This window comes from Hemiscyllium ocellatum, chromosome 20, assembly GCF_020745735.1.
Source record: "Hemiscyllium ocellatum isolate sHemOce1 chromosome 20, sHemOce1.pat.X.cur, whole genome shotgun sequence".
NCBI lineage: Eukaryota > Metazoa > Chordata > Chondrichthyes > Orectolobiformes > Hemiscylliidae > Hemiscyllium > Hemiscyllium ocellatum.
The window spans coordinates 22,725,792-22,739,449 of NC_083420.1; the positions used below are offsets into that span (position 1 = coordinate 22,725,792).

The 13,658-nt window shown below is 41.2% G+C and overlaps 1 protein-coding gene across 1 annotated transcript; it reads left to right on the top strand.

Moving 5' to 3' along the window:
* Positions 1-2,994: 2,994 nt before the first annotated feature.
* LOC132825380 (oncomodulin-like) lies at positions 2,995-13,417 on the top strand. Its single transcript, XM_060840571.1, has 5 exons — positions 2,995-3,103; positions 4,005-4,072; positions 7,395-7,527; positions 11,255-11,364; positions 13,182-13,417. Exons 2-5 carry the CDS (start codon positions 4,012-4,014, stop codon positions 13,205-13,207), a joined length of 330 nt encoding a protein of 109 aa, XP_060696554.1. The 5' UTR covers positions 2,995-3,103; positions 4,005-4,011; the 3' UTR covers positions 13,208-13,417.
* The last annotated feature ends 241 nt before the right edge of the window (positions 13,418-13,658 follow it).

The window sequence follows — 13,658 nt, forward strand, 5'->3', positions numbered from 1 at the left end:
AACAGGCCCTTCAGCCCTCCAAGCCTGCGCCGATCTAGAACTCTATCTAAACCTGTTGCCTAGTTTCTAAGGGTCTTTATCCCTCTGCTCCCTGTCCATTTATGTAGTTGCTTAGATATATCTTATACGACGCTATCGTGCCTGCCTCTACCACCTCCGCTGGCAATGTGTTCCAGCCGCCCATCACCCTCTGCATAAAGGTCTTTCTATGCAATTCTCCCCTAAACCTTTCCTCTCTCACTTTGAACTCATGACCCCTAGTAATTGAGTCTCCCACTCTGGGAAAAAGCTTCTTGCTATCCAATCTGTCTATACGTCACATGATTTTGTAGACCTCAATCAGGTCCCCCCTCAACCTCTGTCTTTCTACTAAAAATAACCCTAATCTACTCAATCTCTCCTCATAGCTAGCACCCTCTATACCAGGCAACATTCTAGTGTACCTCTTCTGCTCCCTCTCCCAAAGCATCCATATCCTTTTGGTAATGTGGCGACCAGAACTGTATGTGGTATTCTGAAAGTGGTCGAACACTGTTGTATAACAGTGACATGAGCTGCCAACTCTTGTACTCAATACCCTGTCCAATGAAGGAAAGCATGCTGTATGTCTTCTTGACCACTCTAGTGACCTGCATTGCCACACTCAGTAAAAAATGGACCTGAACACCCAGAACTGCTACTTTCTGTTGTGGACTACTATTCATGCTCAAACTCTGGGTGTCACTAGGAAAGCCTGCATTTATTACCCATCCTTAAATACCCCTGAAAACCCAATGGTAAATTGTCTTCTCAAACTGCGACAGTTTGAGTAAGGAGTCAGTCAGTACTGTTAAAGGAACACTGTCATTTTGACCTGGGGCAGTGAAGGAATAGTGATTTAATTCCAAGTTGGGACATTTTTGTGACTTGGAGAGTAACTTGTGAAATTCCCATGAATCTCCTGCCCATGTATCCTTGGTGGTGGAGATTTTGGGTTTAGGAGGTGCTATTGAAGAACTGTATTTCAAGAAGTATTTGATAAATTTTACAGTGTTGAAACAGAACATACAGCCCAACAACTTTCCACCTCTGCAACCTATCAGAATGTCACTTTATTCTTTTTCCCTTTTGAATGTTTCCAACTTGCAGTTAAATGCAATCAAGCTTTTGCTTCTCAAACTGGGGTCAGCAGAGAACTCCCAGACTGCAATGGTCAAGATTACCAGTGAGTAGCAACTTGAAGCATGATGTTTTTCCCTTATGGTGTTGCCCTCTCTGTGCACCTTCTCTCCCCGGACTCCTGCTTACTCCAATCTCCACTCTTGCATACTTCCACTCTCACAATGTGGAATTTTCCATTGTCCCTCCTGTTTCCCACATTCATCTCGGATTTTTACCATAATCTGCTCTCCCTGAGCAAATGGTATCCCATTCTGACTGGGATAAAATAATCTACAGGGAAGAGCAGATATATATTCCTGATTGATATTTGGAGGCAACTACGTGTTTTCTGTCATGAATTGTTAAAATACCCTTTACCTGCTGAATTTATGTATTAAGTACAGTATTATTACCTTTTAGATGAGAGGTTCTGTAATTGCTCATTCATTTGAGAAGGGGTCCTTCAATGAAAGTGTTTAAGAGCCACTGAATTCTCCCATTCATCTCAAATACTCTTTGCAGTAGCAAGTTCTGCATTCAAAACACTCCCTGGGTAAAGAAGTTCCTCTTGAGTTCTTTATTGAATTGTTAGTGTTGAAGTGGGAGTTGACATGGGGCATGCTGACATGGGGCACACAGACACAAGATGGCCGCTGAGCCATAAATTGGTCACTTAGCACACAAGATGGCTGTTGAGTCATTACATGGAAAAATACAGCAAAGCATACACAGATACTGCCTGAGGCTAAGTCGATACCAGCACAATAGACACAGAGCATAAATGATTAGTTTAAGCGGGTGGAGGAGAGAATACACATCAGTAACATCTATTGCCTGCCAAAGTGTCCGAGTCCAACCACCACCTTCAATAGAAATGTTAACTACCTGAGACTGCTTGCAGTATTAACTGCATGTGTTAATACTTCAGATCTGCAGTAATGGAAAACAATCTTCCTTCTCAGGAAGAACGATCACGACCACTGAAACTGACAATGATTTTGTAATGTTTCCTGTAAACAAACCATTCTGTCCAAACAAAGACTCGATATTTGAACTATTGTGCCACAAAATGTATAAAATATCATGGCATATATCGTGCTCTGAGAGTGAGAGGACGCTCGCAGCTGACAGCCGTGCTGACAAACATGTCTCTCCCCGGAGCTCCGGTTTCTCTGTACAATAAACTCTGTCGTTGAATCCCAATTCTGACTCCGAGACTCGTGATTTTCCCCACAACAGTGTCTATCTTACAATTATGGTCACTAGTTGTTTCATAAGTGGAAGCATCACCCTGCAGCTCTCCTCTCATTCTTTCCATTTTTCAAGGCCTTTTTCAGGTCATCCCCTCAGCCTATCCTTGCCTAGAATCAAGAGCCTGATCTTGTTGGCTGAGCAAAGGGGTGTACATTATAGCCATGTAACACTATTCACAGTCATTAATGAGTTATCTGATAGAGCCTAAAGATGCGTAAAAGTTAATAGGAAAGTGATTGAACAGCTTCAACTGGATCTGGAATGGGAAACATGTCATAAACACAGTGCAGTCCCTGATTGCTCTTGGCTGTCTTCCTAAAGGTGACCACACGGCATGTCAGGTCATGATGAAGGGAAATGAGTGCCAGCACTGAAGGGGGAGGGTTGATGGGAACCCAGAGAGATCAGCCATCATTCATCAACCAGCACCATCATCCCTTACCTGCAACAGCGTTAATCCACTTTCTCCTTCAACACATATAACAGGGAAAACATGTTTTTGGTAATTCCCAAGAGAAAATGATGAGAACAACCCAGCTTTTATTTGACATTGTCTCCGCCTTTTTGTAAATGAGCCGTAACACTGAAATCTGCCTATGCTATGCAGAATGAACAATATATAAAGGAGGTTGAACACTGCAGATACCACTCAGCTTCATTCAGTCTGCCTCAACATTTGCTGTCACTGGGGAAGAAGGATCAAATCTAGGTGAGTGGTTCTACACTTTTTCTCTCTCTCTCTCGGCGTCAGAGCAGATCAGAAAGTGACCCTCTATCAGATTGAGGAACCATTACACTGGGGCTTGAAGCCAGCCTTGGATTTGAGGGGAGCATTTCTACCCCTATGTCAACAATTTAGTATTAATATCTTGTTCTAATAGGGCCTACGAGTAGAAAACGCAACTGAATACTGGGCTGAAATCCAATGGGTGTGAATGCTCCTGCCTCACTCCATCTCCCCATCACCTCCTGCTACTTCATCATATGGGTTTCAGGAACACATAATATCCAACCCCCCATATAGGAGCAACACCTACTCCCATCAGTCAGGATAATGATGGCTTAGACCTCTGTGTGAGAGTTTATGCCATGACCTGTCAAACTGTTAATCAACCTTCCAATCTTTCCACTCCTTCCCCTATGAAGCAGTGTGAAGATATAACAACTATCAACCTTAAGTCATATTCTAGACCCTCATATACTTTGTGAGACCAAGTATCTTTTATGTTATATAAATTTACAGTAACGAGGCACAATTACATGCTTATTTATTAGGTTTTATTTTGCGGTCCTATGAGAAGATTTGAAATGTATACAAGTCATAATCAGGTAAGGTTTTGCTTTAGATAATATTTACTAGGAATGAAAGATTAACAGCAAGCTATGGACACCTATAGGTGTTAGTTATACCTACTCCCACTTGGCTATCAGGTACAATTAAACTTTTCTTTTACTCAAATTCTGCTCCAAGAAAAATAAAACATTATTTTGTCAATACAAGTTTGGTGAAATAGTGCACATTTGCAAAAGACAAAATCTGTTTTTCCCAGATGTAACACACCTAAGTTTAAAACTTTACTCAACGTTTTGGTTTTGTTTGTCTCTGATAGTTTTACCATGAGCATGACTGACGTCTTGGAAGCTGGTGCCATCAACTCTGCAATCTCACAATGCAAAGGTAACGTTTTCATCTTCCATAGTTTAAACTCAAAAAATAACATAAATGTTACAGGGATTTTACATAAATAAACAATGATTAGAGTCCGAGACTATTGCATTACATCTTAAAATGGGAGTCTAAGTAGTAAAATGGGCAAGGAGGAAGTGATTAGTTTTCTTATTTCAAAAATAGTTTATTCTCAAAGGATATCCTTATATATACATAGTCACAAATATAGTTGGTTCTGTACAGTAGTATGTCAAGGAAACAAACAAACATTAGAGTTTTACTCTTTCCAAACAAATCAAAGACATCTCTTAGTTGAACTAGTCTATATTTATATGCATGTGAGGCATTGGGAGGGTCTGATAACTGAACGGACCCCAATGTAACCTCAGAAGTGATCTTTCTCCACTGTGCCTTGGTGGCCGGTGCCCCAAGCTTTAGTGCTTCCATCAGCACATAGTCCTGGACCTTGGAATGCACCAGTCTGCAACTTTTGGTTGGGGTCAACTCCTTGTTCTGGAAGACCAACAAGTTTCAGGCAGACAGAAGAGCATTTTGTCTGTCTGAAGCAGTGTTGTTGTTTGTCTCAGTGTGTGTCCCAGGCAACAGACCATACAGCACAGAGTCCTGTGTCACAGAGCTACTCAGGACAAACCTCAACAAACACCACTGCATCTTTCTTCAGCCTCCCTTTGCCAAGGCACATTCCAGAAGGAGCTGTGTGACAGTCTCTATCTCCCACAATCACTTCAGTGGTGCAGACAGACCAATTGTGCAAGAACAATATATAGTGCCCTTCTTACCACCAGCCAAGTCATGTCTTGGTATTGTTGGAAAGTAACTCCAGAGGAAAGAGTTAATCTGCTTCACAAAGAAGACACTTAGCATTACAGAGCACATTGAGGGAATTGTCTTCCAATGGTGCCAACTCTGGCTCAGTGGTAGCCTTCTCATTTATAAGTAGAAGGTCATTGGTCAAAGGTTTGAAAGCATAATCGGGGTTCACACTCCAGTGCAGCATGGTGGCATTCTGTATTGACAGAAGTGACTTCATTCAGGTAAGTTTTAAACTGAGGTCCCTATCTACCCACTCAGTTAGGTGTAATAAACGTTATGGCTGCTATTTTTAAGAAAAGGATGGGATGTCTCCCCAGTGTCTTGGGAACAATACTCAAGCATTACTAAAACTGATTATCTCATTGTTGAGTATGAATTAACCACCACATTTCTACATCAAAAGTACTTCAAAAATACTTAATTAGCCACAAAGCACTTTGGCAAACTCTGAGGTTGTGGAGGGTGATAGATAAATGCAAATCATTTATTTCTCTCACAACTGACATATGTAATCCCTTTCACTCTGATAGAAGCCAGTAGAGTATAAATTCTATTGGAATCAAAGGGATTAACATTGACTGAGTTCAACCAGACCTTTTTATTAGAATTTGCTAAATTGCTGTCCACTGCAGCAAAGGTGTAATTTATCCTCTGTGCCATTGGTTTTGGTGGGAGGAGGGGAGCTGAAAGGGCTGAAGGGCTGTCACCTGTCATACAGTCATACTGCCTTTGGTCTGTTCTGATCAGACATCCCAATTTGATCTAATCCCATTTACCAGCATTTGGCCCAATTCCTTCTAAATCCTTCCTAATTGTATATCCTTTCAGATGCATTTTAAATGGTATCATTGTACCCGCCTTCTCCACCTCCTCTAACAGATCATTGTACACATGCAATACCATCTGTGTGAAAAAGATACCCCATAGGACCTTTTAAACCTTTCCCCTCTCACCTTAAACCTATGCCCTGTAGTTCTGAACTCCCCCACCCTAGGACCTTGGTTATTCACACTATCCATGCCCCCCCATGCTTTTATAAACATCTACAGGGTCACCCCTCAGCCTCTAATGCTCCAGGGAAGAAAGCCCCAGCCTATTGAGCCTCTCCCTATAACTCAAACCCTCCAGTCCCGGTAACATCCTTGTAAGTTTTTTCTGCATCCTCTCAACTTTAACAATATCCTTCCTATAGACGGGTGACCAAAATTGTACACAGTATTCTAAAAGTGGCCTAACCATGTTCTGTACAGCCAGAACGTAACATCCCAACCCCTAAACTCAATGTTCTGACCAATGAAAGCAACTGCGCTAAACACTTCACCACAACTGTGTCTACCTGTGATTCCACTTTCAAGGAATTATGAATCTAAACCGCTAGGTCTCTTCATTCAGCAACACTCCCCAGGGCCCTACCATTAACTCTAATAGTCCTGATTTGCCTTACCAAAATGCAACACCTCACAATTTATCTAAATTCAACTCCATCTACCACTCCTCGGCCCATTGGCCAATCTGATCAAAGTCCCACTGTACTCTAAGATAATCTTCTTCACTGTCCACTACACCAGGTAGGTGTGACATTGGTGCCAATGTGGTGATGTTTGGAATGTTCCAAACTTTTCCTGAACTCATGTATGTCTGAAATAACAACCTTTCTGATTCTGTGAAATTTCATTGCCACTTATAAAACTGTCACTAATAAATCCACTAGGGGACAGTGGTTAGATTGAGGAGCTCACCACCCAGGGAGGGCTTGAGGCATATAACGTAGATAAAGGAAACTAGATAAAAGCATTGGGCAGAAAGGAACAGGAGAATTTGCTGATAGGAGGAACTGAACTGAGGCAGGAGGAGACTTGTGCAGGCATGGATCAGTTGGATCAACTGGCATATTTCTTTCTGCACATTCTATTTAATTCTATGCAATACTCTCAAATCAGATAAAGTAGAGCCATACAAGTTTATATCAGGTTTGCTGTTAATGGTGAGGCCATTAGAAACTTTGAAAATAAAACAATTATGGAAGATTTCTTCTGTTGGGAAATTAAAGATGTTGCAATGCTTTTGACTTAAACCATAATGTCAGACCTGTGGTTAGACTGCAGCACACATTTGCGCAAAGTCAGCGTAATTAAATCTTCTGCTATAATAGTGGATTTCTCAGAGCTCTGGTATTGTTATATTTCAAAGCAATGTGTGTTGCCAACTCTAGCTCTGCTTAAAGTGTGACGGTAGTCCTGAGGGTTCAAATCAGAATATGCAATATCAGCAATGATCATATTAACATTGGGATGAAATTCATTGCTTGCTATTTTAATGAAGACAATAACTCTTTACTAGTATCACACAGCAGCACTGTAATTGTGGAGAACTTGAGGATTCTTTGTTGCCCATCTGAATTTGCCACTCAGCTTAGGGTTAAGGTTGTGTTAGTGTTCCATAAATGTTTCTCAATACTCTTCCTTAAGATCTCAATGTGTGCTTTTCCCCATCACAGCTCCTGAGTCATTTGACTTCAAGAAGTTCTTCGAAGCATGTGGTCTGTCTAAGAAATCCGCAAGCGAGGTGAAGAAAGTCTTTGCAATTCTGGATCAGGATGGCAGTGGCTTCATCGATAAAACTGAGCTCAAGTAAGAACACTTACTAGTGGGCGGCACGGTGGCACAGTGGTTAGCACTGCTGCCTCACAGCGCCTGAAGACCCGGGTTCAATTCCCGACTCAGGCGACTGACTGTGTGGAGTTTGCACGTTCTCCCCGTGTCTGTGTGGGTTTCCTCCGGGTGCTCCGGTTTCCTCCCACAGTCCAAAGATGTGCGGGTCAGGTGAATTGGCCATGCTAAATTGCCCGTAGTGTTAGGTAAGGGGTAATGTAGGGGTATGGGTGGGTTTCGCTTCGGCGGGTCGGTGTGGACTTGTTGGGCCGAAGGGCCTGTTTCCACACTGTAAGTCTAATCTAATCTAACACATTGCAAATAAATTCATGAAAATCAACAGGGTAGATCTTAGGTTTCACCAGCAGCCCCTGGGCAGCAACTGGCAGAGCCAAACACTTGTTTATTTATTGATCCATCTATCCTTCATTTCATAGATTCTTTGCCTTGAGTTTGAAATTCTTTATGTTCTTCTACATGAATGCAGCTATCTTCCTTTTGCAACTCACCTCAGTACTGCCTTTGTGATATCCTGTGCACTTCAGACAATGGCTGCTTGGCATTATAGCCAATGTAATAATCTTTTCTCATGATTGCTATCACAGACCACATGGTCTGAACAACAAAATTAGGAACTGAAATTGATCTTGTTGGGACATCACAAAAAATGGATGGTTCACAAATTGGCTGCAGGTTTCCCACCAGAACCTATTTTTAATCCATTGATTTGAAAGGGAAAGAGTCATGCAGAATTAAACCTACAGCCAATTCGCTGTCACCAATAACAGAAAGTGGAGATCTATTTATTTTTATTGCATTAGTAACTTTTAGGGTCAAATGGCTTAATCCTGATCCTAACACACAGGTTTGGAGGAACCAAGGAATGGGGGAGGCTATTCTGTCCCATCAGTCAATGGTTGACTTGTGACCTGGAGTATTGTGTGCAGTTCTGGTCTCCAAATTTGAGGAAAGACATTCTGGCTATTGAGGGAGTGCAGCGTGGGTTCACGAGGTCAATTCCTGGGATGGTGGGACTACCTTACGCTGAAAGACTGGAGCGACTGGGCTTGTATACCCTTGAGTTTAAAAGACTGAGAGGGGTTCTGATTGAGACATAAGATTATTAAAGGATTGGACACTCTGGAGGCAGGAAACATGTTTCCACTGATGGGTGAGTGCCGAACCAGAGGACACAGCTTAAAAATATGGAGTAGATCATTTAGGACAGAGATGAGGAGAAACTTCTTCACCCAGAGAGTGGCGGCTGTGTGGAATGCTCTGCCCCAGAGGGCAGTGGAGGCCCAGTCTCTGGATTCATTTAAGGAAGAGTTCTCAAAGATAGTGGAATCAAGGGTTATGGAGATAAGACAGGAACAGGCAACCGATTAAGGATGATCAGCCATGATCATATTGAATGGTGGTGCAGGCTCGAAGGACAGGATGGCCTACTCCTGCACTTATTGTCTATTAATTCCATATTTGTACCATATGCCTTCCACTCTCCCCACCTAAAACAAAAAATAACTATTTCACAAGGCCAACCTCTCCAGGAGCACATTCAACCAGACTTGGAAAGACTATTTGAGACCTTTACTGGAATTGATCTCAGAAGATGGTTACCCACGTTGAACATGGTAAAATATGGCCTCAGATCTTTACCTCAGTCCCCTTCAAGTTCCAGACTTGTACGGTAATTAATGCCAGTGGCCACCTTTTAGAAGTTTCTGTTAACCATTAGTTTGTGTTGTAGTTGCAGTGCTCCACTTGTGGTTGTTTTAACCTGATTATAGTTTTGTTTAAGAGAGAAGAAAGCCACGTGGGAGGCTCTTGGCCCACACAGATTCCATGTCAAAAGGACAAAATCATTGACAGCAGATGCTGCAATTTATAAACAAATAAACCATGAGCTACTAGAAAGATTTCACAGTTGAGGGCAGGATTCAGGCAGATATAGGGTCAGTGGACTTAGCCAAAAGTGCACACAATGTCACAAAAGGCTGCCCTTCAGTTGCTAAGGGCCCAGGCAACTGTCCACCTGGAGTTTGCACAATCTCCCTGCATTAGTGTGAGCTTTCTTCAGGTGCTTCAGTTTCGTGTCCAGGGATTAGACTCCTTACAGTGTGGAAACAGGCCCTTCAGCCCAACCAGTCCACACTGACCCTCCAAAGAGTAACCCACTCAGAGCCATTTCCCCCTGACTAATGCACCTAACACTATGGGCAATTTAGCATGGCTAATTCACCTACCTGTACATCTTTGGACTGTGGGAGGAAACCAGAGCACCCGGAGGAAACCCACGCAGACATGGGGAGAACGTGCAAACTTCACACAGTTGCCCGAGGATGGAATTGAACCTGGGAGCCTGGTGCTGTGAGGCAGTAGTGCTAACCACTGAGCCACAGTGCCACTCTACATTAGGTGGATTAGCCATGGGAAATGCATGGTTAGGTTAGTGGAGTGGGTCTAGGTTGGATTCTATTTGGAGGGTCAATTTTGACTTTACAGATCAAATGGCCTGCTTTCACACTATAGGGATTTTATGAATTTGATTCTGTGGCAAGAATGGGCGGACACTCCATATTCCAATGAATGCTAAATGATTGTATGATTGCAGAGTTTTTCTTCTTTCATCAGGAATGTTGATTTTAATTGAAAAATTAAACTTAATAGACAAGCCAATGAATTAATGGCTTCTTATTGAACAACATGATAATATCAGTTGAACAAAGTGTCAGTCATTGGTATCAATCTGCTGAATCACATTTTTGATGGATGACTGGATAACATGGTAATCATCAATCTTCATGGGTAATTCAAACTGCCCAGCACTGATCAACTAATTAAGCTATTGTTGTTCTTTTCAATTGCAAATGGCCTAGGTGACTTAATTGGCAGAAGAACCAGGTGCAAGATGAGAACTGTTTTTAACATGGCAAGTGATTGTGATCTAGAATTTACAGCCTGTAAGAGTGGACGAAACAGACACAATAGTAACTTTCAAAAGGGAATTGAGATATGTAATTTAAAAGGAAAAGCAATTGCAGAAAAACCAGGAAAGAGACAGGTAATAGAATTAATTGGATAACCTTTACAAGGAGTCTGTGTGGGCACCATGGGACTTTGCCTGTGGTAGATTGTTCTATGATTCTGAAATGGGATCCTGGGATTTTTTTTTTGCCTGGAATCAATTTCTGAAATTCCATTTTTTTTGGGTTTTTTTCTCTAGCAATTACATGAAGGCATCCCCATCCTCCCACTGGTTCCCACTCTGTCCGTGACTCTATTTCAAAATTCACATTCTTTACAAATCCTTCCTCTCCTGCATCATTTCTCTTTTCCACACCCTAACCCCTTTAATCTCCTCCAATCACGCAACCCCCTGACATCTCTGCATTCCTTTAATTTGCCCTCTAGAAATTTCATGATTTGTATTGACCCCACCAATTGGTGGCTGTGCCTTCAATGATCTGATCCTAAGCTCTAGAATTCCCATTTGAACCTCTCTATCCCTTTCTCCTCTAAATCAGTTCTTTAAATCTACCTCTTTGAACAAGTGTTTGGTCATCTGATACATCTTGATGTGGTTGGCTGTTAAAGTTTGTTTGATAATCAGTCTTGTGAAGGGATTAAACCACACTTAAAGACCCCAAATAAATACAATGTCTTTCTTGTGATTTGATCAGCCAGCTGCATTTTTCTATTTCAGGTTGTTTCTTCAGTATTTCTCCAGTGGAGCAAGACAACTGAGTGATAATGAGGCTCAATCCATGCTTTCTGCTGCAGACAATGATGGTAATGGTAAAATTGGATTTGATGGTACGTTAAACATTATTTAAAGAAAACACAACCCAGACTGAATGGCTTCAGCATCTGTTCACATGGGGAATAGTGATTAGATTAGATTACTTAGTGTGGAAACGGGCCCTTCAGCCCAACAAGTGTAATCCACCCATATACCTGCAATTTTGCTTCTTAGCTGAGGGTTACTTTCTTTGACTCAATCTGGTATTGCTGATAATGGACATGTGAAAAGTTGGACAGTTTTGCATTTATTTTGATTTTTAACTTAGTGTTTTAAGAATTATTTTTGTTTTATTTTCCTTTCAAATGTCACTCTGAAGATTATGATCTAATCCAGACTGATACTCCCAGTGTAGTATGGAGGGACTGCTTCACTGTTGGAGATGGCATCTTGGATGAAATGTCATTCTGATGTTGTATCTGCCCTTTTCTAGTAGATGTGTTTGAAAAATCCTATGCCACTATTTTGAAGAACAGAGGAGCTCTCCCTAATGTTTGGGATAATATTTATCCCTCAATCAACATTGCTAAAACAGACAATCTGCTATTGTCACATTGTTCTTTTGTGGGAGCTTGCTGCACTGGTATGAGTTATCATACTTCAAAAGTATTCCTTTGCCTGTACAGCACTTTGGGATTCCTGATTTAGTGAAGTGGGTTATAAAATTGCAAACACTACTTTTCTAAAATGTATATTTTTTCACATTTTATATCATGTATGTTGCATTTTCCAAGTAACTGCCCCTGGCGTCTGTTTCTCAGATTTCTGCCCTGTGTACCTGGTGCTTGAAATGAATAATCTTCAACATTTGCTAATGTTTCTCAGTTACCAAAAGATAAAGGAGATGTAATGTTTTCTTTTGTCCCTTCTCTATTTATTCTCCTTTTTTCTATGTTTGTCACTTTCTCTTTTTGTTTGCATGTTTCCTATTGGTGCAGTACTTTTTCAGTTGTTTTTAAAGAAATGATCATTGCGATGAATGAAATGACTTGCTTCTGTTTGTGACTATCTCTCCCCGAGAAGGAAAAACTAATCACAGAACAAGTACTTGAAGGGAAAAATACTGCAGAGCTATTGGTGGGGAGAGGGACTTGTTTGATTATTCTTTCAAGGAGCTGGCTGAATGCTTGCCCTGTGTATCACTCTATAACTTCTTGTACCTGAAGCTTGCATAACAGACATCCATCAGAGATCAGTCTGAAAAAGTGATCTTTTCCCTGTTTCTTATTAGCATCTCCCACCTTTAATGCAATGTAACTATTCCTTGGGTGAGCTCAAATCTGCATGAATGAAAGTTTGCCTTGCCCTACTGTTGATGTGTGTATGATCATCCTGTCATAGAATCTTAGTAGAAAGAGGCCATTCAGCCCATTATATATATGCCAGCCAAGAAGTAGCCATCCAGTCTAAGCCCATTTTTCAGCTCTTAGTCCATGCCCTTTATTGGTAACAAAATTTCATGTGCATATCTAAGAACTCTTTAAATGTTACAAGCTTTTCTGCTTTCCCTTCCCTTTTCAGGTATCCAGATTCCCACCACACTCTCTGGGTGAAAAATTCTCCACCCATCCCCTTTAAAGCTGCTCACCCTAAATCCCTCTTGTTAGGACCCTTCAATTAAATGACTAGGGCCTTCCTTCGTCCTCTCCATTTACACCTTTTTCATAATGCTGTGCATTTTAACTGACTTTTTCCCCCCCCCCCCCCCCCCCAACATCCCCTGTTCCATCCCATGCCCAATCTTGCTTAAATTTTAAAACAACATTGTCATTAATCTGCTGTTTACCCTCTCAAGTGCAATCACATCTTTATCTTATGTTCTTTTTTGCAGAATTTCAGCAACTAGTTCAATCTTAAAGAAAACTAGAGATGTGAATTAGAAACTACTTCATGAAGCCTGTGTTCTGGTGCATACAGATACAATCTCTGAAGCATCTGTACAATTTTATTGTACTATCGTGTAACATAAATCTAGCGTACGCTCTACAAATGCTTTGGATTGACGTGATTGATTTGTTTGCTTTTTAAAGGTCTCTCATGACTAAATAAAATACATATTGGAACTAAGTTTATGATGTAATTTGACTAAAATCTTTTGAAAAGTGCTAATATATGATGCATTGATAGGACTTTTATACAATACAGATTGCATGTGAGGGGACTGCGCTATATATTACCTTTTGTTCATGTGAGATTTTAAACTATGGCTCTGGCTTCTCTCTATATAAGTGGAGCTCTCCCTAGCAGATATTTAATCTTCAGCCAAAGGCTCCCAAAAAAACGTTATCACTGGGAGCTTGCTGAACTC

What these genes read in the sequence shown, in the direction of transcription:
- LOC132825380 (XM_060840571.1), top strand. Translation starts at nt 4,012, where the DNA reads ATGAGCATGACTGACGTCTTGGAAGCTGGTGCCATCAACTCTGCAATC. An exon ending in ATCGATAAAACTGAGCTCAA is followed by an intron (nt 7,528 to 11,254) that starts GTAAGAACACTT and finishes TTTCTATTTCAG; the next exon opens with GTTGTTTCTTCAGTATTTCT. An exon ending in TGGTAAAATTGGATTTGATG is followed by an intron (nt 11,365 to 13,181) that starts GTACGTTAAACA and finishes TCTTTTTTGCAG; the next exon opens with AATTTCAGCAACTAGTTCAA.